This window comes from Oenanthe melanoleuca, chromosome 8 (genome assembly GCF_029582105.1).
Source record: "Oenanthe melanoleuca isolate GR-GAL-2019-014 chromosome 8, OMel1.0, whole genome shotgun sequence".
NCBI lineage: Eukaryota > Metazoa > Chordata > Aves > Passeriformes > Muscicapidae > Oenanthe > Oenanthe melanoleuca.
In genome coordinates, this window is record NC_079342.1 from 5,721,159 (window position 1) to 5,748,116 (window position 26,958).

The 26,958-nt window shown below is 41.0% G+C and overlaps 1 protein-coding gene across 1 annotated transcript in view; it reads left to right on the forward strand.

Moving 5' to 3' along the window:
- The window catches only part of CRB1 (crumbs cell polarity complex component 1), a 93,223-nt gene extending 73,181 nt beyond the window's left edge, over positions 1 to 20,042 (forward strand). Inside the window, exon 12 of the mRNA XM_056497182.1 lies at positions 16,617 to 20,042. Within this exon, the coding sequence (XP_056353157.1) occupies positions 16,617 to 16,832 (216 nt within the window). The 3' untranslated portion in view covers positions 16,833 to 20,042. The remainder of the gene's footprint in view (positions 1 to 16,616) is intronic.
- The last annotated feature ends 6,916 nt before the right edge of the window (positions 20,043 to 26,958 follow it).

Genomic DNA, 26,958 nt, shown 5'->3' on the forward strand with positions numbered 1-26,958 from the left:
CTCTTTATGTCTGCTCCTCATTTCCTGCTGATGGCTCTGTTCATTTGCTTTCAGTGTGCCATGTTTTCTGAACTTTTCACAGGAACACCACACACCAACCAAGGCTGCTTCATCCCACAGTTTTCCAGGAGTTCTGGAAGGGCAGGGTCAGGCAGGTGCTTCCCCCTGAAGCTCCTCAGCCACTCCAACCATCTCAGCTGCAGTCCTGCAGCCTTGATATTTCTAGTTTCAAAGTCAAAAAATAAATTAAAAATTCCAGATTAAGTTTTTTAAGAGATGCAGGTGTCAGACAATTAAAGAGAAACAGGTACAGAAGCAACCATTAAAAAAAGCTGGATGAATAATGACACTGAGTACTAACCTTTTTGTAAAAACATCCATTGTTAGGATTTTTTAGAATCCAAGGGGGTGGAAATACCACTATTCATGTTTAATATTCAGATACAATAGCAAGATCTTCATACATCTCCAGTATTGCAATTGTATTTCAAATCTTTTGATGGTTGATTTTTTTTTTTTTTTAATTAAGAACAGAAACTCTCTGCCAAGTTCATACTTTTGTGGAAAATTAGTATTTATTAAAAAAAAGAAGAAATATCAAAACACACTCCTACTAACTTGGGCATTGAGAATAGGTTGGGAAATCATCATCTTGACATACTCAGAATGAGAGGAGGGATACAAGACATGTACATGAAAGAAAGTCAAAAAGCAAGGTCATGATTTTTGGATGTATGGCTTGTGATGCTCCATGTTGGTAATATCTGTAAAAGATCCCTCTATGATACTGAGACTCAAACTGTTTTTCAGATGCCAGTGACTGTCATTCATAAAGCTGGATAATGAGAAGTAACAGTGTTTGGGCTTCAGGCAGAATTAAGATTTCTGAAAAGAAGGGGAGGACAGCAGGGATGGATACACTGGAAGGGAGAGCAAAGGGATTTGCATCAGCTGTGGGATGAATGAAAGTAGATTCTTGTTTGGGAAATACACGAGGGGTATTTCACAGAGCAGGTGTCTCCAGGGAATGGCAGATTTCCTTTACTGACCACTGTTCTTAATTCTGGCCCTTAAAAACCAGGCTCTGACCGAGCCCTGTCTGCAGCCATATCTTATGACAGTTTTAACTACAAAGAGCCCACGTGTTTGTGAATTTGAAAATATCCTTCATGTATGCTTATTTAGACTTCCTTACTCCCAGATTACTGAGGAAACTAGATCATCCAATAATCATTTACTCACTGCTTGTGACTACAGTACATTGGTGAACCTAAAAATAGGAAAAAATCTGCTTCAAGCTAAGAGTGATGAAATAAGATTTCATTCTTTCTTTGCAAATATTTTTTCTGTCCTGACAGCCAAAAGTTCAGCCAAGAGGGCATTTTACTTGTTTCTATTGACTTTCAGCACTTGAACTTACATATTTATATCTTGAGTTAGTGATTCTCCCTAAAAATAATGAAACACTTGTTTGCAATAAATTATTCAAAATTTCTACTTCAAAACCCACAAGGCCTTCTTCTAAGAACTATAACCCTAAAAAGGCAATGAAATAAAAGCTGCAGCAAATCTTCTTTCTGTGTTACTGGGATTACTATCAGTTGAAATAGCTCTCCAGGGAGTAAAGACAAAAGCCAGGGTTGGGTTGTGTGTTTCAGGAGTGCCCTGAGCCCCATTAGACTGGGAGCACATCCTGCCAGGGCTGTGTCCTGCTGCTGCTGGCAAACAGCTCCAGCTGTGCTTGAGACTGTTCCTTGAACATTGTCACCAGCAGCACCTTTGGGACAGCACTCTCTCACTAAACACACCCCCTCTCCTATTGTACATGTGAATATACATGAGACTTGAAAGTGGAGGTGGATTTCATGTCCCAGAGTTCAAGTTCTCCTTGGTTCACAGAGCTGCTGCACCACTGCTGCTTCCACGCTCTCTTCCAGCTGGTACCATTCCATCCTCCTGGGCACAAGGACAAGCATCATGCACTGGAGGTTATGATTCACACTTCATGTCATTAAAAATACACTGATAAGCATGTTGGATATGTTCAATATTGAATCTAAATTCAATAAAACTCTCTCAGGCTTCCATAGCACAGACACAGGGAATTTTGATTGAATCTGCTCTACAGTGATTAGCTAATGTATTCATTAACTGGAAGGGTTAGTAATATGAACGTAGCAAATGATACTTAATTACAATAATTAATGCCTGGTGATTCATGAATAATGCATTCCATAGCTATTTACATATTCATACTTATGAGGCTATTAATGGCTAATTATCATTTGACTAAAAGACATGGACATCAGGAATGTAACAACCAATGTTTTCCCCCAGTCTCACTGTGGCTTTACCTGTATGCCTTGCTCTTGCACACCTCTAACTTGTACCTTGTACACAAAAACATCAACAGTATTTTGTTTATAAGGCCTATAGAGTGATCTAATGGCAATTACAGCCCATGCAGGTGAAGTTTCCACTCTGCACCAGTTCAAAGCCAGCACTCCCATCAGTTTCTGTCTGGAGATTGCAAAACTTTGAAAGCACTTGGTTCTCTTCACCATCAGTATAGATTTATTCTTGTCCTGGATTTATGATCTTTCCTACTGTGAATGGTTAGGACATATTCATATTTTAGAATTTTTTAATTTGTGAGATTAGGGTAGAAACATGGAAAAAAAATAGGAAAATTGGAAAATTAGTGTAGCTATGTTGGAACCTTCAAACTGAAAAATTCTGCCCTAGATCTCTGGTATTTCTGCTCCTATATACATATTTAAGCCTCTGTATAAGCTAGACCTTGCTAGACCTCCCAAGAGAAGACCTTGAGAGCAATAGAGGAATAAAAATAAAACATAATTTGAAAAAATTAATAAAAATTCATGTTAAATATATGTTAAGGCAATATGATAATTTTTATTCTTACCCTAAGATTGAATGCCCAATAATGAGAACACTGAGACAGTGATTTTCAGCTGCCAGCCTCAGAAGTGTGTTAAATGAACAAGTTTACTTGTTAGCTGGGTAAGTCAGCTGAACTTGAAAAGTGCAGCCAGCCTGAGTTTCAGTGAGTTTCACTCACCTGCTGCTTGTCCACAAGGAGCTGTGGGTGCCCCAGGGAAGGGAAGGAAGGGAAGGAAATAAACACTCTGGGCTGTGTAACTCACACCCTGCAAGGCTGCTGCTGGAAGCATAAAGGGCATTTCCTGGCACTTCTGATTTTCTCTCTGTAGTGCCTTCCCAGGTTTGAGAAAACCCTCGTCAGGGCAACTGTTTGCACAGCACAGGTAAACTTGTTACAGGCTATTGAAATAAGATTATTTCAATGACTGAAGTAAACTTTCAGAATCAGCATAACTGAGCTGGGCAAAGGCTGGAGTTGATTTGTTTTCACATCATTTGTGTGGTTGCAGATCACCCACCATGGCAGAATTGTTACCACTGATGGTAGCAGCCAGAGAGGGCTCAGCTTTATTCCAGTGCCAGGTCGAATGTGGGGTAAGAAGAAACATCTTTAGATTTATAAAATGAGCAGCTCTGCTCTGAAAGTCATTGGAAATGTCACAATGCCATTTTTGCAGTTGTTTTTCAGAGCAGAACAATGCCTTAATACCCTTTGCTATTTTGTATTAGTCTGCATTCAAAACACAGGATTTAACTAAAACTTCTAAAAGGATATTGCATGAAACACATTTAATGTGTGTCACAACATAAGGTACAAAAATATTAGGATGCAAAGACAATGAGGTTATCAAATGTGTCCTAGCTGGGAAACACAAGGAAGCTCTTCACAAGGCCAGGACTGCTGCACGCTTCAGTGAAAAGCAGTTGAATATTTAATGTGCATGGTAAATATAAGCAGAAAAGGGAGCCCAGATGACATATGACAGCATAACACTCTGCAGTACAGGAATCAGCTCAAGCACAGTGTTCCCATAACACTTTAGCATTCAGACTAACACATTTTGTCTGTACACCATCCTTTCTGTTGCAATGGCATTGTCTTCCCCATTCTCACCTTCTGATGTTTTCCCTGTGGACCCACATCCACATCACATGGGTATTTACTTCAGTCATTGCTCATTTTATAACACATTCATGCACTCTGTGCCTGCATTGTTCAGATACTAAATTTTATGTCTTTTTTTTTCCTTCTATGCTTCATGAGACCTAATGTTCTCTTCTATTTTTTCAGTTCTTGATATGAAACTCCATTCCTAATAACATCTGTAAAAAATTACACATTTTACCAGGCTTATGGAATATTACTCCACTAAAAAGGAATAAAAACAATTCCTGTTCCTGAGAATCTGAAAAATATTTTGGTTTCCAATGATCAAGAACATTTATCTACTTTGATACAGAGACGAGAGGCAGAGCTTGTTACACAGATATCTGAATATTCTACCAATCTAAATGTTCAGCAAACACAACAGGCATTAAATTTATTCAAATCATATTTGGTTGAACAAATTATTCAGTTTGCCAAAAAAATAAGGGCACTGAAGTAAAAAATATGATACTGCTGTAATTCAAAGGACAAGGAAATCAGCAGATTTACAAATCTTTGTAATTAGTAAGAGTGAAAAAAATTTGCACCAGTGGAGACTGCTTTGATTGTTGGTGGTCTCTGGGAAATGGTAGGGTAGGGATTCTGGAGGTTCTCAAACACATTAATACTTTGGGGTCTAATTTATCCATTACAGAAATAAATGGAAATATTTCTCTGTCTGGGGAAGCACAGGTAACATCACAAGCTGTCCTCTTACCTCCAAAGGGGCAGGACCCTCTGTTCCCTCTTCTCCAAGCAGTAAGCACTTGTGGGTGAATTAAAGGTGCAGTTGTTTCCCCCATCTCCCTGTAACAAGATCTTTTCTCCCTTGTTGGCTTTGTAGCAGTTCTGCAGGAACAGGATGCACAGTGTGAGCACAGCCTGGCTGACACCTGGGAGCTGATAATCTTGGAACAGCACCAACAGAAAAACACAACAAAAAACCACAACCAGCCAACCAAGAAACCCCCAACAACATAAAATACACACAAAAAAACCCCCCAACACCCAAAAATCTCCCAACCCAAGCCAAAATAAAAAACCTGCTCCCAGTTAAAATCAATGACAAACTAGAGACTAAGCTCTGGGAGGGCCTGGCAACACCACCTCTTCTGCAAGGCTAATTTCACTTTGTATTCACCAATGCTAATGCATGTGTCTGGTTTTATCTAGGCTCACTCTAATCCCTCAGTGAAATGGCAGCACAGGCAGAGTTTATACAGGGATGTCACTGTTCCTTTTTTTATCCCAAATGCTACCATTTTGTGAGCTAATCAGAATATTGCACACGAGAATCAGGCATGGAAAATTGCACTTGGTCCTTTCTTATTTTGTTTTATTGTTTCCTTTAATCAAACACAAACCTCATTCAGGCTGAAAGAACACTTGGTCAAGGTAGACCTAATGCCAGTAGTAAAGGCAGTGTCTTCTGTCACTTTCTACAGGTTTGGAAGTTCCTATCCCACCCAGATTTTCCCCTGTCCTTTCAGTAGGTGATGCTGTCAGTGGAACCCCAGTGATAGCTGTGGGTTCCACAGCCTGGGAAAGATGAGTCAGTGCTGCCTGTGCTGCCATTTCTGGAAACCATGGTTCTGAAGGAGATCCTGGAGGTACAAAGTGATACTGAGGGAAGTGAAATTACACAAATAAAGGAAAATCATAAGTAAAATGGATTTGTAAAAGTCAAACAGATGGGGGCAGCACTGAACACTTGGGGCTGTATCTGAATACAGGAAAAATTACTCCATTAATTCAAGTGAATGCTTGGGGCACTTTATAAGGTGCCCAAGTGTTATTATCTTGTTCTTCACTAGGAACTGGACAGAGAGAGAGAGCACAGTCTACCCCAGGATGCTTTAAACATTTTAAAACTATTAAAGCATTATTGGTAGAACCTGCTGCTAAGCAATGATCTCCAAAACACTGAAGTTCTCTAGATGGACTAGGCAGGAAAGCTAAATCTTCATTTAGTATCAGCTACCCACTCTGCCTTGGAGGAGCACTCAGGCTGCTCAGACTGCAACTGGCCTGGACTCAGAGACCTGTAACAACTTATTTCACTTCCAGAAAGTTTTGAGTCAAAGATTCCTAACTTTTGATCATTTCTTCTTATCCTCTCCCAAAACTACTCACAAAGGAGGAAGCAGAAGTATTATTTCAGGAGAAAACACTAATGTATGAAACTTCTGGCAAAATATATATAACTTGCCTATTTTCTGATTACTTTGCTAATACATATGAATTTGGGAATATTTTAAGGAAGGATGCAAGTATCAATCAGAAAAGTAACTCAGACCCATACAAAAAGGCATTTTGAAAATCACTGATCACATCTTTAGTTGAATAAAATGCCTTATTTGTGGTATGAAAAAATATAGATAGCCAGCAAGCAAAGTGTCAGGTCTGAGAGACTTCAGAGTGGAACTTTGTGACAGAGGATGAACAATCTCCAAGCACTGCAACACGACCACAGCCAGGTACTTTAACAAAATGGGTCATCACTGGTTTGAGGCAGTTACCAGTGATGAGGCTGGTGGAGCCATATCCTTCCAATATCTGAAAATATATGAAACCAAAGGAGGCTTGAATCTGTAACAGTCCCAAAGGGCAGGGAGTTGAGCCTCAGGAAGAGAGGAGTGAGGAATGCACTCAAGGGTATTTTCCTGAGAGGAGTCACTGCCTGACCTTCCTGGGAAGGAGCACCTGTCCTGGTGCTCAGCCAATAAATAACAACAGGTCAGTTGAGGTGGAAATGTGAGTTTGGTCTAAGTGCAGACTGTAAGCCCATAGCAGGCACATATGAGGGATTTATTACCAGTGTAAATGCAATATTGCAGTTTAAACAACAGAGAATGCCATACTTCACTCCAAAAAAATATGTCATACAGTAAAAATGTCTGGTGGCAACAGCTCCATGAAAGAGCAGCTGTCAGGCCAAGTTCTCTTGCTCAGGGCTTACTGCATCACTGCACCAGTAACTGCACAAACTTCCACAAGGCAGAGCCTGGAGGGCACACCCTGAGCCACTGTCAGGAGCACTGCTGGAGCTGGGCTGTGCTGCCCTGCTCTGACTGACAGGCAGAGTTTAGGCAGAGGGAACAGATTAAAGTCCATCACCATTTCCACTATGGTCATGGGTAGCTGTGTTTCTCATTCATGCCTCAGTTCCCCTCTCTGCCAAAGGCTGCTTTAAAGGCATTCTCCAAACTGGAAACTGCTGTGTAAGAGATAAGGCACCAAGGATGGTGCTGAGGAGGAACCACTCGGGCTGCCTGTGAGACAGCAGACACTCTCATATCTGAGACAGAGTGAGAAATGCCTCACCTACAGACAAAGGTGACCTGACCTCCTGCACTGTAGAAAATGCTGCTTTCAGCCTGTATTGAGGAGATCTGAGTTAATCATCTGAGTCAAACAGACCTGGCAGAAACAGGGTGAGTTGCCTCAGAGTCAGGACACCTTGCCTTGGAGGACCAGAAGTAAATTCAGTGAGCTGAGTCAGCAGATTTTTTTCCTATTTCCAAGAAGGATGCTCTTCTAGAAAATCTAGAAAGTGTAGGAATTCTTCTTAAAAGAAAGACATTGATAGGGTTGCCATTTGTTCCCAGCATATCAGGGGAAAACTAATCTGAAGAACAATGTATTTTCTGTTAGCTATCTTTAGGTGGCAGTAAGGTAAAAGCATGGAATAGAAAGTTAAAAGAAATTTCTACTGTATTTTCAGAGACCTTTCTCTCATGCTGTAATACAGAAAGAGACTTTCTAAAACATTTGCATCTTCAGCAGATACCCAAAAAGCAATTATTAGAGTTGGCTTCACCCAGCTCACATTCAGATGCAAACCTGTTGAATACCAGCAATATTAATACAATTACATTAATACATTGATACAATGATAGATGTTTTATTAGGTATGCAGTACTTGATCCAAGAATCCCTGAGGACTGTGGTGAGATTCAGAGGTAGACACACACTCACAGAATTCTATCAAGAAAATGAAAGAATACTTTGAAAAAAGATAAAAAACAACTCTGCTAACAAATAAAAAGTTCTAATCAAAAGTTCTAATCAATAATTATTAATACAGCAGTTTTTAGATTTTTTTTTTTTTACACTTTAGCTACTTGCACCTCTTCCAAAGTCTCTCCTAAAGCTAAACCATAATGATTTTTGTTGTCTGAAATCAACTTTCTGCTCGAAACAAAAAATAGCAGCCAGTGGGATAAAAACACTGGAATTTTTTATCGAGGAATATAATTAGCAAAGTAACGCGCCAGTGTCACGGAGCGTGCTAAGGCAAGAACTGTGTAGCCAGTAAAGGTCTATCTGGAACTATTAATATTTACAGTTGGAAGCAGGAGATGGCTGCAATCGAAGTGCTGCTCCCAGCAAAGGCTCGCTGCTGACTCGATACCTTGCTGTCTGACAGTGTGAAGCAGTCACAGCGCTCCTTACTTCATCACCACTTGACAGCATCCTATCAATGGGAGGTAGCAGCACATGGCTGGCTTGCAGGAGCTCAGCACCAAGAACAGAGAGGAATTTCATGGAACAGTTTTGAGAGCGTTGGCTTTGCTTATTAGCAGAGAAGCAGGGCTGGAGAAGCCTGGCAGTAACAAATCTGGGCAGGAATTGTGACTGTGCCATGCACAGCTGACCCACCTGCTCATTGTGCACTGGCCAGAGCAGTTTCTCATTCCCACAGAAAGCAGGGACAGGCAGGGCTCTCAGTTTCAGCACCTGCACAGCAGAGCCAGGACCTGGGGCAAGAGAAGCAGAGCCTGCTGCCCATGGTCACAGCAGGGACCACAGCCCACTGCACCCTTTGTGATGCTGGGCTTTGCTGGGTCCTTGGGGCTGCTCTCAAAGACCTGACTACAAAAATAAAAGAACACCCACCACTAACATCACTGATTGAGAAAGAGATCTTTAACCTCAACTGTCATGTTCTGGAAAGTGGAGTTTCGAGAAATTCCACGTTGTGCACAAGTCAGGTTGTACAGCTCCATTAAAGTTAATTGAGACTGATAATTCCTGATACAGGCAAATCAAGTCTGGTGAAAACAATGAGCAAGGAAACACTTGTGAGGAGAAACAACAAGCAGGTATTCATTCAGACAGGACTTCCACATTGCAAAATCTCTCATTTTATTTTTTCCTTGTGCAGAAGAGATTGAAATCTAGAATGACTGATAAAATATACATGGCAAAACTAAGAAAAGCAGAGGTTTGCCATAGGAATGGTTTAGTTGCTTCCTTAACTTAGCCTATATTACCCCATTCTCTTCTTCAAATATCTTTCCCATCAGCCCCATCTTGAGAGTCACATCATCATCCTGCACATGCTGATCTGACCAACACATGTGCAATCAATGAAGAAGGCAGTTTTGAAATCATTCTTCTTCCTCATAATTTTAACTATTTCACTCTATCTACTGAACCTCATACCATCTCTTTTCCTTGGAAACTGTCCTGCCCTCATCTTCAGCACTGTTGCATCTTTTCTTATTCTTCCCCTGTTTGGGGGTTTAACCTACTGACCCTTCACACCCACCTCACTCTCCCATAACAGCAGACTTCCTCAAAAGGCCAAAATGCCAAATCCCTCTTCAGGTGCCATTTCTACTGTGGCAGCTACAGGGCTGCAGTAAGCTCAACCTGGCCACATGCAGGGGAAACCAAAAAGTCAATGTTTTTAGTGATAGTCTTGAGTTTAAGTATCTCCCATTTCTTCCTGCAAGATGCTTGCCTGGTGAGGCTTTTATCCACCACCAAGATGTACTCACACAGATTCTGCTGTCTCAGAGCTGCAAAGCACTGATCCCCTGTGAAGAAACACCACCTGATACACTGTGGTGGCAGCCATGCACAAAAATAATTCTGTATGATGCCCCAAAGCATTTCCCAAACTGGAAAAGGATGTTGCACCCCAGAGACTGACACCTTTACTAAAACATTTGTCTAGCCTGTGATATAGCAGCTATGGGACAAACTCCTCCTCAGCATGGTTTGCCTGGATTTGCACCAGCTATAGATTTTTCCCTCTTATCCTTTCAGATTGCAGCAGATGGTGAAGTTCCTACACCAGAGGCTGTCGATAGAATTTTAAAAGGCATCTCATAACAACACATTGGAACTGCACATTTAATCTGTGCTGCACCACTCAGATGATCTTAAAAAGAGCTGGAGCACTTACAAAATTAGCACTGGCAGTTGCTGCAGAAGCACAATCGAGGAGCCTTCTCAAAGCCCACAGCTTAATGAGAGCTGCCCTCCCAAACTGCAGCCCAAATCACTTCTCTCTGTGCAACCAACACTGCTGCCTAAAAGGCATTCAACAGTCTGTGAGATACTGATCCAGCAAAACATCTGATGCAGATTTTAAGGGGCTGCTTATGTACTTCTGGCTCCTTTGGGTCCATGGCTGAGCTCATGCATGGTATGGTGGCCAAAACCAGGACTATTGTTCCTTCTGCCTAAAGCAGACCATCCAGATATACTAAACTCCTCTGTTTTCATGTCTGGACTGCTTGAATTAAACAGTTAATATAAACCAAATATCAATACCACAAGTAGTTAAAGAAATTATAGTTACTATAGGTAGCCTGTTCTCTGAAGGTTAATTCCTGAAAGTGAACCTTTTGAGCTGGAAAAGCTTCTTGGCCAAAAGGCCAATGCTGCCAATAGAAGGCCACCTAAGCCACACACTGCCACATATTGAGGCACTGAGGAGGAGGCAAACTGCTCTGATTTAAGCAGAAAACTGTTTAAAGTGGTCTGGGAATGTTCCTGCAGCCCAGTGTGGGGAGGGAGGTGGTCTGGGTGATCAAATGTGAACAGCACCCTTGTTTCCCTGAAGTCTGCTTTTCAACAATTTAGTTGCAACGCTTCAGAAAGCTCCATCTCCAATCTCCAATTTCTTGCTCCTCTATAATTAGAACAAACTTCCTCATTAACTTCTGTAGTGTCACAACAGTGCAACTTCACGTGCCAGGAGGGAGGCTGTCAGAATTTCTTAATGAGGTGCTTTCTCTGCAAGCTCAGCTAAATCCTGGACTTCGATCATCTTCATCTTCTTCGTTTTCTCACAGACTGCCACAGATAATTCTTCCTTCATAGTAAAGATTGAATTTTTCTTATCTATAACTGGTCAAGCCAGATGACCAATTTATCATTATAGCAGCTAACATGAATTCACTCTGTGCTTTTCCCTTGATTTCAAGAACTGTCAGAAAACTAAAAGTTGACATTTTTCAGGACAAAATCAATTAAAACTGTCAGGTGTCAACTAAGACAAGCTATTCAAACTACATTATGTGAAAAGCATATACCATAAAGAGGTTGTAGTGAACATAATTTCTTTAGAGGCATTTCAAGAAAATATTCAGACAATAGCACCCACAAGAAAACAAAAAAAGAAATCTAAAAGATTACCTAAAGTCTTTCTTGAACTGCCTAAATACTTGGATATTCTGCACACATCAGAATTAATCACCTAAATTTTTTCTTCAGCAATATCCACAGGGACAGGTACAGGACTCAGAGTCTCATTCTTCTTCAGGTGTTCAAGGCTCCATAGCTGAATCTGGCTCTACAAACAGTCCCTTTTCTTACTCATAAAAGAAGCAAAACTAGAGAAAAGCCCTGCAGCAGTCTTCCTACATGTTTTAAACTCTTGCTTTCTGCTTCTTCACCTGACAGAATTCACTTTTCTTACCATAACCAAATCAAAAGCAAAACCCAGAGCTATAGTGAAATGTCACTCTATTCAAGGACTTATTTTATGCAATCTAAATATTCTAAATAATTTAAACTTAATAATCAAAATAACCCTGAAAAAAAAAAAATCACTTTTGATGTGAAACCACTAGTGAAAAGCCACAAGGCTTGATTTTAGAAAAAGACAAAGCTTTTTTGCCTGCATTTTCTCCTGGCTTTGCAGATGAAACCATCCTCTACATGAAAATGAAAATCAAACATGTTTTTGTCTTTCCTTTTTAAAAAAATTTGCCAAAATAAACTTATCTTGCTCCAGCTGACATCCAAAGGTATATAAACAGAACATCCTAAAAAATAACAGATAGCTTTGCAATGGTAGCACACCTCATTTTGTTGATATCATCTTGCCATCAGCATCCATTACCACCAAGGATGCAGCTTTTACTGGCAGCTCCTCTATCTTAGGGGCTCTTAAAACTGTTCTGTGACCAAATACTTCCTAAAGAGGCTCATAAGGTAATTCAGGTTGGCCTCAGGAGGCTTTCAGTGCAGGCTCAGACTGTAATGAGAATCTCTAAGGTATTGCCCAGTCAGTTAATTAACCTTGCTTCACTTACCTTGCATGTATTCAGTTATTCATAAGCAGTCTGATGTTCACAGATAGCTGTGATCACCCTGTGTTATTTACTAGCAAGAATTATTTCTGAGATAATCATGTTGGAAGGGGATGGGAGGTGTCTCTTAGACTTCCCTAATAACAAAGGTTTTCAGCAAAAAAATTCAGGCACCTGTTTCTCTTCACAAGCTTCCAGGTGTCCTGTGGCACTTGTCTTGTGCCCAGACAAAATGAAGTTTGTCTTGCTCTGTCCATTCCTTTCCAGAGCTTTCCTCTTCTGCTTTTGAAGCTCTAAGCCAAAGAACACCTCTTGCTTGGTCCTCTGCAACAAACACACCAAAAGTCTGTTTATTGCCACCTCCCAAGAACTCAGATCAAGGCCAGGTCTTAACCAGTTAATTGGGGAAGGGAATTGTGACATGAAGCTGAAAAGTGACATTAGAGTGTGCTGGTCTAGCCACTCAGGATGCTCCAGACCCACAGCCAGGGCTCTGAGACACACAGGGAGTGCTGAGAGGAGCAGCCACACACCTGAGCAGCCCCAGGGCACTTTGAAACATCCCAGACTCACAGCTCAGACTCACCCATGGTGGAAGCACCTGCCAGAAAAGCCTGAAGCACTGATACAGGACCTTCCATTTCAAACTGCATTTTCAGTGACCACTCCCTTCCATTCTGCAAAGCACACAGCATGGTCAGTGACAGAAAACCTCTTTCCCCTGCTTCAGCAGCACCAATGTTACTAAAAATGCTGCTCAATCCTTTTATTTTTGGAATCACCAGTTACAATTATTTCAGTCTATCATCATCACCATACATGCAGTGAACAGACTCTGAGATGACAGGGGACAGAGCTTTTAATATTTTTTTTCCAGATCAGCCAGCTGATTTTCCAAATTAATTTAACAATTCAGCCATTAATGACTAAAGAAGCATTTGATTCTGATGGGACCAGACTGCAGAGCCTTCTGGCAGCTCTCGTTACCAGTTCAGTGCAACTGCTAAGGGGGTGCCTCATATTGGAAACTTCAGCAGGAGCTGATAAACCAGGGGACAGCACTGAAACATCAGGGGGTTTTGATCAATAGAATTCACCTCAAAAGATGAAGTAAAGGCCTTTTTTCACATTTAGAAATTAGAAGCAATACAGACATAGAAATAAAGTTAGCTTATGTATCTGATCATGGTAAACCCCCAGCTGTCCAGGTATTAATCAGTGGGGTAACTTCTTTTACATCTTGGCTCAGGGTAGGTAAAGTTTCTCTAGGAAGTAACTATTGCAAAATGAAAAAATGAAACGATGAGTTTAATTTGAGAATGACATTTAGATGTGTGACTCCATTTTAGCAAGCTACAAGCTTTTTCTTCACCTCAATTCTTTGCAAAAATTTCTTCTTCAAGAAATCAAATTAATTTGAAGGTTATCATAAATGAAAAGATACAGAGAGACATGCTTGCAACAGAAATGGAAAGAGTATGGACTGGAAAACTGGAGGCTGAATTCAGAAATTTCACATACCAGAGGTGAGGCCATACCATTTGCCTGTGGTAGTGAATTTCTCTTGCAAATGGCCTGTTCAACTCTAGGATCAGAGTCAACCTGGACTATCTTAGTCTTTATTTTCCCAGAGCAGGCAATGAAAATAAAGGAGAGCTTCTGAGAACAAAAATTCCATTAAAAATCCTCTGCCTCTGAGACAAGAGGAACAAGGGTCATATAGTCCAACAGAGTACTGAGCAATACTAGGATCTCAAATATGTTTGTAACACCATCCAAAGACAAAATAATCTTCCCAATCCAATACAATTTAATAGACCAACATGCTTCATGCCACCTTGTTTTAGAGCAGTAGTCATTTGGTCTGACACCTGCATTATATTATTTTTATTGGGAAAAATGTACTTAAAATCACAGGGACCATATATTTAGCCATCAAGGTCAGAGGAAAATATCCTAGTCGATCATTTATCCCCTGGAGAGAATCCCTGAGCCAAACTTGCTTTTACTATTATAGCAGGACCTTTTACATCAGTGTGGAATTGGAGAGAGGAGGACTGTTCTAATGCTTTCCCTCTGGCATTGCTGCTCTCTGGCAAAGGCAGGAGTGCAGGGGATGCACAGTCAGAGCATCCACCTCCAGTGCATCCATCACTGAGTGCAAAATCATCCTCGTGCTCTGCACTGGGATTGCCCTTCCTGAGAAATGACGAGCCAGCAGCTCACTAAAATATCCTGCAACATGGAGCATCTAACTGGGAAACAGCTCTGACCTGCTGCTTTCTGTTTCTAAATATTTGGGGATTTGAAAGTTCAGCCTCAAGCGTGCGCTCATCTCGGGCAGTTCAGCTGTCACTTGCAATACAAATCAAAAGATGATGGATGGCAGAATCTGCCCAGAAGTTCAGTTCCTGCTAGGGTCATTCTGTCCATAGTGACCACTTTTCCACACTAACCACATCACTTCATTGCTCTCCTCACCATAAGCATTCTTTTCACATGAAAGTGCATACATAGAAGTGTACAAAACGTTCATCTACCAACCACAGTATTTCTCTGGTCTGAAGCTTTCCAGCTGACAGATTGGTTTATGTGCACTCTGCCTTCTGACATTATTACATTTCCCACTGCCACATGAACACTGAAAAAAACAATAAAATCAGAGGATCGTTACATTTATCCTGTACAGTAGTGCTTATCTTTCTGCAGATGAACCTATGGAGTCAGTATGTGGAAGAGCTGGATGAATATTTTAAAATATACTTGTGAAAATATACTGATTATGCACTCTTGTGCAGCCTCTACATGCTTATTTCATGCAAGCATTCTGGCAGAAAAGTTTACTGGTAGGAATGTCTTTAGAAATACTACATTTTACAATATTAAATGCAAGCAAAAATTTTATATATATATAAATATTCATACAAATTTTACTCCTCCAGAAAGATAAAGAGAAATATAATTCACTATATGTTCGAATTAGCTCATGTTTAACTCGCAGTAGCAAAGATCAGCAATGGTGTGCTCACAAGCAAACTAGGAATAATGAATTTTTATTGAAGTGATTAAATAATTGCTGAATTACTACTTCAACCAACAGATATATTAACTTGCAGGTTATTTCCAAGGTAAGGAAGCTGTCAAAAGAAATGGGTCCTTTCATGAAATCCATCTGCCTTGAACTCTAAGCATCCAGTCATATTCTAAGGAGTCCAAAGAACAAACTGGAAGGGGTTCATGTAGTTCCCTACAATAAGTGGTGCTTGAGCAGTAACTCACTCTGTAGAGCCCTGTTCATAGAATGGGTTCTGTTTTTCTCCCGGGGTAGCCCCAGTGTGTCCCAGTCTGCTCCTGGCAGAATTTCATTGCAGTTATTTCCATACTTGCAGCAATTTAACTGCAGTTATTTCCATACTTGAAGTGATCTCACTGCAGTTGTTCCCCCCTTGCAGCAGTTTCACTGCAGTTTTCCCCCTTGCAGCAGTTTCACTGCAGTTTCCCCTTGCAGCAGTTTCACTGCAGTTCTCCCCTTGCAGCAGTTTCACTGTAGTTTTCCCCCTTGCAGCAGTTTCACTGCAGTTTCCCCTTGCAGCAGTTTCACTGCAGTTCTCCCCTTGCAGCAGTTTCACTGTAGTTTTCCCCCTTGCAGCAGTTTCACTGCAGTTTCCCCTTGCAGCAGTTTCACTGCAGTTCTCCCCTTGCAGCAGTTTCACTGCAGTTTCCCCTTGCAGCAGTTTCACTGCAGTTCTCCCCTGCAGCAGTTTAACTGCAGTTTCCCCTTGCAGCAGTTTCACTGTAGTTTTCCCCCTGCAGCAGTTTCACTGCAGTTTCCCTGCAGCAGTTTCACTGCAGTTCTCCCCTGCAGCAGTTTCACTGCAGTTTCCCCCTGCAGCAGTTTCACTGCAGTTCTCCCCTGCAGCAGTTTCACTGCAGTTCTCCCCCTGAAGCAGTTTCACTGCAGTTTCTCCCTGCAGCAGTTTCACTGCAGTTTCCCCTTGCAGCAGTTTCACTGCAGTTTCCCCCTGCAGCAGTTTCACTGCAGTTTCTCCCTGCAGCAGTTTCACTGCAGTTCTCCCCTGCAGCAGTTTCACTGCAGTTCTCCCTGCAGCAGTTTCACTGCAGTTTCTCCCTGCAGCAGTTTCACTGCAGTTCTCCCACTGCAGTTCTACCCCTGCAGCAGTTTCACTGCAGTTTCCCCTTGCAGCAGTTTCACTGCAGTTCTCCCCCTGCAGCTGGCAGCTGACCTGGTCTCCAGCATGTTCACGGCCATCGGCTCGGTGACGCTGGCTCTGCTGCTGCTGCTCTCCGTGGCCTTGGTGGCCTCTGCTGTCACTGCCAACAAAAGGGCCACGCAGGGCACCTACAGCCCCAGCCACCAGGAGAAGGAAGGCTCCAGGGTGGAGATGTGGAACATGGTGCAGCCACCACCCATGGAAAGGCTGATCTAGAAGAGAGCAAAGCCACTCCTGAATCCTCGGCTGAAGACACGGCTGAAGGGGACACTGTACATATGTTAAATATATTCATTTTCCTTCTTACAAACACTGCAATGATTTTTTTCACTGCTTTCCTTTGAAGTTCAATAGTGAACCAATGACATTTATCATTGCTCTGGACCAGCCCATCCAAGGACAATTTCTATTTGCACTGGAAACTCCAGCCTTGATAATCAGCAGTAGGATTTTGGACAGAAATGGCTCCTGGGATAAATGTAATTCCTGTCCTGGACAACACATGGACAACAGCTTCTCCTTTGGCTGCCTAGCAGTCACTGCTGCAGAAGATGATGCAGATAAAGCAACTAAGCCTGTACAGCAAAGACATTGTAATTCTGTTATCAGAGGGTTTAGAGCTGTGTCTCAGTGTGTCTTCTTTCATCTGTTAATCAGGGATTGAAAGGAAGCTGTGTGAAAATTCTCAAAAATAAATGCTTCAAATTTATTTTTCTCCCTTCTGATTCTTTAATTTTACTTGTTGCCCCTTCACCTTCTACTAAAATGAAGGTGAAATGAATTTCAGTTCCCACAAAAGCACGTATTTCTCTTAGGATAAGACCGTGGCAGTGGGCACAATAACCAGTGGGCACAACCTGGCCTGTTAGGAGACATGAAATCTAAATATCCTATACAAATTGTGTGCATCCACACTACTGCCTTTTTCCTATTACAGTATTACTCCATGATCCCTTTTAGAAAATTATTGCTTCTCACATTGCAAGCGTACATTGGCTGCCAAAAAGTATGCCCAGAAAGGTTTCCTAAGGATCATGGAAAATACCAGGAAAGAGACAGAAGTGGCCTACAGGTAGAACATTGGCTTGAAAATAATTAGGACAAACTTGGTGTTTCTCCTGGAGCTCAGACTTCTCATAAGATCATGGGCAAATAAATTTTTATGCCTCAATTTTCCTCTTTTAAAACAGGGATAATCCTATTTAACTACCTCATAAACCTCAGGAGCAAAAGGGTTGCTTTGTCAAAAAAGAAACAAATGCATGAAATGTGATGGAGAAGCTTGGAAGAAATCTTGTAATGAAACAGACAATTACAAATATGTAATAAAAATCACATTGACATGTAATGCAATGTAACAAACATTTGATACAAAGAAATCTTGTAATGAAATAGACATTTGAAAATGTAAGTTAACAGTTGGACTCAATGATCTTAAAGGCATTTTCCAGCCTTAACAATTGCATGATTCTATGTGCCAAAAATGCTCCCAGGTCAAAGGGGATTTTGAATGTAGAGGCAAAATATTACTGTAACTCATGCAGTCAATTTTCAGATGTAGCCAAGTAATTAAATCACAAACATTGCTCCCACACAAACTGAACCCACAATAAGGAGGCAACAGAGTGGAAAGTCCATGAAGGCATTTCCTTCTGCACTTCAGCTTACATGTGCCCACAGTGTGAAACATCCCAGACACAACAACCCCCAGATGATTATTCCAGGAGTTGCATAACAGAGCACACACACTCAGTATCCAAGAGTTTAACTCATCTTTTCAATTAATGATCAATTAATAATTCATTTTGGGTGGCCCCTTACGAGATTACTGAAGATCAATGCCACTCACATTTATTTTTGTATTAGATGATTAGCAGGAACTGTGATAGTAAGCACATTCAAAACTTTTTGTAGTCCTCATCAATGTCTTTCAAAACAGGTACTAGAGGAAATGTGAGTGGATGGTTGGATTCAAGCTGAGTTAGAAGAGCAGAATGTAGTCACAGCAAAAATGCATGACAAATTTTATTCCAGCCAAATTTGCAGCCTTACTACTGAAGCTTATTATTTTGAATGAAATCACTGTTGTACAGCTGCAGCTTAAATTCAGAGAGTTCAAAAGATAACTGAGGAGAGAGTGGAAAAATAAGTTACTAAAATTATGATAAGAGAGAGCAGAAACTGTTTTCTCTGGATCTTTCCAAATCATGGCTTTATGTAATTACAGATGCAGTGGCCTTTAATTGAAACTTGATTTAGCCCAGCTTTTGCCCCATGAGACACTGCTGGGGCATAATAAAGCACACCTAAAGTTTGTTAGGTGTGATCATTTCTAGAAAGATACATAAACACTGGGGGGAAAAAAGGAATCAATTGAGTCTAAGAGTGTCCAGTTTGAGGCAGAAAATACCAAATAAATGAAACAGCAGAGAAGAACAGCATGTGAAAATGAGAGACCACAAGAGAAGCAGAAGTTTTTTGTGTGGATTCTTACATGTAGGTTTTGCCTCACTCACAAAAAAGCTGTGAGAGAGCCAAAGACAAACCATGCCCAGAAAGTGGCCAAGTGGGCAAAGGTATGGGAGGCTGAGATACCAAGGGGACAAGCAGTGAGTGTGTGAGGAAGGGAAAAACTTGGGGACAGCAAGCTCTGAACAGCAGGGCAGGTCTGGAAGAATGAATTAGACCCAAGCAGCAGAAGCAGCACAGGAATAACAAAGTGGGTGCAAAGAAGATGCTCCCACACACCTGCTTCATGCTCTTGGTTTTCTGGTCAATGAATTCAGCTGAGAGAATTGATAGAGATCTCAGAGATGGAGAGAAAAAAAAAAAAAAAAAAAAAAAAAGAGAGAGAAATCAGGTCATATCAGAAATATCAGTAAGAATGATTATAATAAAGGTCTAACTTTGAAGTCTGCCCTTATTTGAGCAGGAGGTTGAACTAGATGACATCAGCAGGTCCCTTTCAGGCTTAATTATCACCTTATTCAAAGAAAAAGGACAAAAGGGAGAAAGCAGCTGAAGATAGAGGCAGTTTGCAAGGAGAACTAACTTGAAGGAAAGCACAAGAACAAGAATAAGGAAGTAGCTGAAGAGTTCATCTGCTCTTCTCCGTGGTTTGACTTTCTGGATGAAATTTGGGAGACAGTTAAAAAACAATCTGTAGAGATGTAATAAAATATTCCAGAAAGTGTTGCCACAGAGAGAATCTTTAGGGCTGAGCAAGATACCCAGGAGCGTGTACAGAGGAAGGAAGAGGCAGAGAAGATGAAAGCCTGAAGACTTTTCATACAGACCAAAGAGGGTTCAGGAGGAATATGCTCCTAGAGAATTAAAAAGACACTCATAAAAGCACAACAAAGAGAAAAATCTCACAGTGAAATATGAGTGTGGTTTGTAGAAAGTAAGTCAAGGAGACAGAAGGCAGGGGGAAAACCTTTAAACTAAGATTAGAGTAAATTGTGATTGCTGTCAGCCTCGGTGGAGAGGAAGTGATAAAAGTAAGAGTGGTGGAAATTCACAGAAAAATGAGAGAAGAAAAGCAAATGAAAGTACATGATGCTTGAGGGAGGTGGAGGCAAAAGCTGGATCACAGCAAGGGTGAAGCTGGACTTTCACAGCAGTGAGGCCAAAGGAAGCAGTGGGAGGATGATGGTGAGTCAGGAATGAGAATCACCCATTGAAACAGATCTGCCCAGGGTAACTCACAGGGAGCATGTTTTACTTCAAATAGCCATTAAAATGTGAAATGCTCCAAAATCTATGATCTTACAAGCAACAAACAAAAAAAGGCCCAGAAGGCAACAAATGTAATTTCCAAACACTCTTCCTGAAAATCTGTATTGATGAAGCAACACCCAAAGGCAGCAGGGAGGTAGATGCTGCAGCTGGAAATGCTCAGTGGCAGCCTGGACAAGCACATAAAGTCCCAAAGCTGTTGCTCCATGAGCATGCTATAGCAACCATAATCTGCATGGTTAGGAAGACTGACCCTTCTGGGGCATGTCTCAACCAGGGAACAACAACTAAAACAAGAGAGAATCCATTTAAAGTGTGTCTAGTAACATCCCTGGTGAAATTTAACCCACACATTAAGATTGAGATAGCAGATGCCAAGGTATTTCCTGCTTCTTAGCCCAGGGGTTTAACAGAATGTGTAGAAGCACAGACATTCAGGGACAAGCAGTAACATCTAGGAGTTGTGGAGAGCATGTGTACTGCTGTAAGGAAAAAGTATTGAAATTGCTTTCTGGTTCCCAAAAAAGCTCAGGTAACCTCTATTACTGTGGTGAGATCTGCACATGAAATACTTAAAATATTTCAAAATTCCGTTTGTTTAATCTCGCTCACTATTTGACTCAAAAGTTTGAAATATAATATATTATTCATGATCACTTGCAACCTATACATTAAATAAAAAAATAAAAAAAAACAACAAAAAACCCTCAGTATACTCCCAAACCTTACATATTTAACCTTTCTACAAAGAAAGAGAGGTTAGAACACAGTCTGTTCTGCACCAAATCCCTCCAAAGATACTGAGAGGCAGGTGAAGCAACTTACCCCCCTTTCATGGTCCATTCCCTTTTCCTTGGAAAAAGGTGCCATCTAACCTGTGAAACATTACCTTGCATATTGTGCCTTCTCTGTTTTATGTAAAATTAACTGTTCCTTCTCTATATGTACATAATATATTCATAGTTTAGATGCTGTATTCATATTACTGTTCTGCTCTGTACAGGATCAAAATGGCCAATAAATAAGGATTATACTGAAGCCTGTATTACTTTTGCTTTATAGGATTCTTTCATCATGCAGTTACAAAGGAAATTATCCCTAGATCAGAACTACAGTTTAAGAAGTCAAGTTTGCCAATAGAAATTAAGTGATCAAGAAACATTTTCCATACTTGGGAACAAGATGAAGAGTGGGGGCTGCCAGCATCACACTGCAACCTGCACCATCCTCTGCTGCAGCCACACCGTCTATATCTGGCTAGTGATTATTGTTCCCACAGATGCTAGTTAATAATAAACTTTATCTGATTTACAGTATTAAACACAGAAAACTGTTGACACACTTTTTAAAATGTCCATAATAAATACAGTCCCACAACAGAAATCTTGTCTCCAGATAAGAGACAGCAAAGTCTTTTTCCCAGCTCCAAATGTCTGTACTATGTTTTATTTAACATAAGCCCCAAGTGTCACTGCAGGACAAACCTTACATGTGTAATGTCACATTACATCAGGAATCACGGATCAGAGGATTTTGGCCAAGTTCCTTTTCCTGTGCTATTCAATCACCTCTCAGCTAAAGAAAACTGACACCTCTGAAAACAATTCAAAAAAAGAGCATCAGATTAGGCATTGTAACTCAATAAAGTTGAGCAGTGAATAGCTGACACCACTAGAATTTTGCCTATTGCAAGATGTCACAGTTGAATGAATGGATGGGGCTTTCATGCCCCACTGAAGCATGCACAGCCTTCAAACTACTGGCATGTGTCAAGATGCTGCAAAACCTAACATTTATAAAAGATACATCTGGTGTGCATTTATTGGGAGCAGAGTGAGGTCTTGTTTAAATTGCACACATGAATTTGATGTGGAGAGCGGGCGGTATCCCAAGCCTCACAGTAAAAGCATGTTTTAACCTAAACTCCTCCATCTATAATGCATGCCATGGGGTGTGAAGGCCTCTTGCACAGCAAAAAGCCAGAGCATAAATTATGAATCAAGGTACAGGTGAAGTACTGAAGGCCAGGCAGAGGTCTCAATTCAGTTGTGATTTTTCTGAGTTTACATTCTTTCAAATTATATTTATTGGATAAAAATGTATTGGGAGATTTTATATTGCAACCAATTTGAGCAACTTTGCTGGTTTTTTTACTTGGTTTCATGAATGTTGCTTTTAATTTCTGATTTTATCAGGCCATGATTTTTCTTTCCCCAGAGACACTTGACAAAGCAATTCCTTCCCCAGCAATTCATCTAACGTTGTCAAGCACCACGGGGGTGGGCATGTCCAAACCACGGCTTTAAATCATCTTTTTTGATCAGAGAAAAGCCACACAGGTCTTCATCTGGTTCCATGCTCCTCATGGCACCATTTGAAGCATGCCATTCTCCTCAGCTCAATATTGTGTGTGACCTTTCAGGTTCCACCTGTAGCTCCAGCAAAAGCGCAATTTCCACTGGCACGTACTGTAATAACCACGCTGACAAAAATGTGTGTTTCCAATTTAAACCCACTCAGTTTCACTTGGCACCTGCACTAACCCTTCTTGGCAGCAGAGATTCAGCAGGAGCAGCAGCAGGGGAGGAGTGGGAGGGCTGTGCAGGGCCACCCTAAGGCGATGTGACCCTGCTGTCTGTGGCCCTTGTCCCCTGTGCCAGCAGCTCCAGCACTGCTGAGTGTCTGCAGTGCCCAGGCAGCGAGGGCACGGGGCAGCCTCGGGTTAGAAATTTGTTAGGCTTTGTTAGAGCTGCTTTCTGCCCCACAAAATAAACAGCTGAGCATCTCCCACACAGCTGGCACATAGAAAACAGCTGGCACATAGAAAACAGAAGTTCCACTGTTACCCCTAGGTAACTGCACAACTGGGAGGCAGATTAGGGAAGTATAATTCTTCAGGGAAGACCTCAGGAGTGTTTCCACATCATTTTGCTAGAAGGACAGAACAGTTTAAACAAATAAACACAGCCTTAACTGTTTCTGAACCCTCCTCAGCAAGCAGGGAGAGGATGCCTATGTAACAAGCTGTGGGCATCCAGTGGGACAGGGCACCCTGCCTGGAGCCCAAGTGTATTTTGGAGGAAAAAGCATCAGGCTCTCCTTCCTGGCTGCCTGCAGGACCACTGTGGGAACAGTGCTTCACACCTTGGCTATAACGACCTAGAAACACCCACACAGAGTGACCTTGACCTAGATCTAGTGACAAAGCAGGAAAAGAAGCAAACCACAAGACACGAGGTGCACTGCTCCTGTCCCTCAGTTTCTGGCAGTGCATCCTCACAAGTCAGCGACTGCAGCTCTTCCAGAGATTTAAATATTCCCATGGGCACAAGTGAGCGTCATTTAAAGCAATACAGGAGTTTGAGACTTTCCTTCTAGAATGTATAAAACCTCAATGCCCAGTTGAACAAGCCCAGTGCCAAGCCTTTTCTTCCAGTGGGATTTGTGGCAGGATCACAGACAACTGTGATAAACCTGACCCCAGGGAGAAGGAAGCTCCAGCAGGTTTTTGCATGAGAAATGAGCCCAACAGAGAAGATGCAGATGTGCCTTTTGGCATGGCCCAGTGCTAGCACAAACAATTAAACCAGTCCTAGAGAAGATCATTCTGGTTCAGAACTATGGGTAGCAGAGGCCACTGGCCAGAAAAGTATGTGCCTGCACTCAGGACCTGCACAGACTAAATTAGTTTGTGTTTGTCACTCAGTCTTGGGATGCATTTTTCTTGTGTAGCCTGCCTGAGATGTAGAAATCACTTGTCAAATTTTCTGACATTGGGGAGAAAAGAAGTAAGGGGAAAAAACCAATTACACAAATACTGGTCTGTTGACATTTAAAATGAGACAATGATGAGCATAAAAAAAAAAGGTTAAAAAAAAAAAATCCTGGGCCAGCAACCCAAAGGACCAAAGACAAATCACAAAATAGGATGCAACTAATTAGGCTGAAATGCCAACAATGTTCAGTATATCGTTCAAAGTATCTGTGGTGTCAGACTGCTACTGTGACCCCCAGTACGAATGTGCCAAAGGGAAATGTAGAATAGGACTGAATCAGATAAGTTAAATACAAATATTATTTTAAAATGACATTTTAATTTCTACCTCACCGTTTTAACATTTTTGAAATCATTAAATAAGCATGTTGCCCGTGCTCAGAGTAGGCCAAATGTCAGATGTTTGTATGTATTATTCAGATGAACATTTTAAGTACATAATTCTCATTGCTAAACAGGTGGCACTATATTAACAGGTTATTTTCTCAAAAGGAACTGCTGACTCCATGCAGTGGTGTATTACTGAATGTGGAGCCAATGCAAGGATGGAAATGAGCTGAGGTCTGTAGGCAGGACTGAACTTTCTGCTGTAACTACAACTTCTAAAGCACATTTAAAGGCAGTGCCACAATTTAGTTGAGTTATTCACAGAATTATACACAGCTGGAAAACAAACTTTTATAGACAAATGAGTATTGTGTAAGCTGTACACGGCAGAAGACATCTCTACAGTCTCATCCACGAAACTGAGTAGTTTAGGACTTAACAATTAAAACCAGATAACAGACCTAATAGGAAAAGCCTTGCAACCAAGTTTAGCAGATTCATTATAAACCACATTGTACCTTTCTTTTTCAGTTGTATGGTGGGGTTTGTTGCTGCTTTGTTCCCAGCCTTCCAGTGACTATTATTTGAGAGAAGAAGTAGACCCAAAAATAAAAAAATAGTGGAGCAGTACACCATCAGGAACCCAGCCCTTCGATTTTCAGGAGGAATGTGGAACAGGCAGTTACAGAAAGGAAATAATATACAGCCCATAGCATATTCCAAACATGCTCTCAAACTTTGCTTTTAGAACCAGTACTTGTTTTTGTTTCATACAGAATTTTCAACAGGACTGACTGCCTCTGGGTTTTTGAAGTGCAAGAAGCTGTTAGCATTTTTTTCTGACTGGTAAAATCTGCAGACAGACTCTACTCTGCTTTATCTGAATACCAGCAAACTCACAACAACACTCCGGGCATTGCTTAGGTTTTTGTTGTTGTTGTTGTTATTGCTTGTCACATCAAATAAAAATCTAAATCCCTGAATTTGATACAGTTATTTTTCATTTTGTGAACATGAGGTTAACACACAGTGAGTTCTGGAATGAAAATGAAATGCTTTGTCCATCATTCAGGATAGGCTGCAGCTGCACTGTGTGAAAGTAAAAGTGAGTTGCAAAAGCAATTCTCATCTGCTTTTGAAGCACAACTAAGACGTTAGCAATGAATAGAGAGTTTCTGATTTCTCCTTCTAAGTAAGTCCTCAGTAAATCAGTGCTTTGAGATGCATTCTTCCCTCAAATGACACAACTCCTAATACAGGAGCCAGCTTTCATACCCAGGTACCACGTGGCTGGTGCACCAAACCTCTCTGGGTTTTTCTCAGACACTTGGTATTGTATCAACAGAAAGAGTCCTGCTGTACCATCTGTGTAATATCTGCCAGCTTCACTTAGACTGCCTCTTCTTATTACCTCTTTATTAACTACTTACTACCTCCTACTTAAACATCCACAGAAGGCAAATTGCAACTATACCCTAAGTGCCTTGAGATAAAAAACTAAGGAAAACAGGAGAACTTTACCTGAAAGGCTTCATCCCTTCCTGCTCCTTCTGCAAAGACTGCTTTTTATAATGTCCTCAATTGACTCATAATCTGGACCTATGACAAAAAGGTTGTTTTCACAGCTATCATTTTAACAGGTGAAAAAATGTGAGCATATCTAGTGGAGAATCAAAGGAATGACTACAAGATGTGCTATGCTTAATCTAGCAGTGAGGATCCCTTTGCTACCACACTTCACAGCTGGTAGCACTCTGCTGGCTGCAGTAAGCTAGCACAGCTCTAATGGCAAGTGTTAAAATCACACCCTTGTTGTTTCTTATCAAGATAACTGTATAGTTTTTATAATTTAATAGTTTTATCATCAGTTGTGGATTGACTACAGAAATATTGACACCATAGTCTCTATGGTTTGTCTGCATAAGGTATTAAAATGCTTTTAATAAAGAAGAGAGGGTAAACAAGAGTAGGGGATGCCCAACTTTGCAAAAAGGGGAGATGGCAGCACCTCTCAGCAGCACAGGCTGATGCCCCATCACATACCACAGCTATCCCAGCAGGTCAGGCACCCCTCCCCTACCAGCAGGATCCCCAAGAGATAATTATCCAATATTATCCTCTGATAATACTTGGCTGAACAGCACAAAAATACTTGGTGATCACAATTATTACTACTTTTCTATACATCTAATGTGAAAGACCAACAAACTTCAAACCACAGCAACCAACAATTATTACTGTACCTTCTTCTTGCTTGTTTCTCCTTAATATGCCGATTTCTTAACCTATGAAAAAAGATAATATACCTACTTTTTTGGCAGTAACTTGAAGATCTAGAGCCCAAGAAAAGCTGTTTAACAAAAAGGAATGGTTAGCCAAGGTTTTTAAAATATCACTGGAATTTCAAAAGACATCAACATTTAACGTTCAAACTAATCAACTCATTATTGCATTCAACAAAACACATTCTGCTTTCTCTATATTTGAGAAAATGAAATGTTC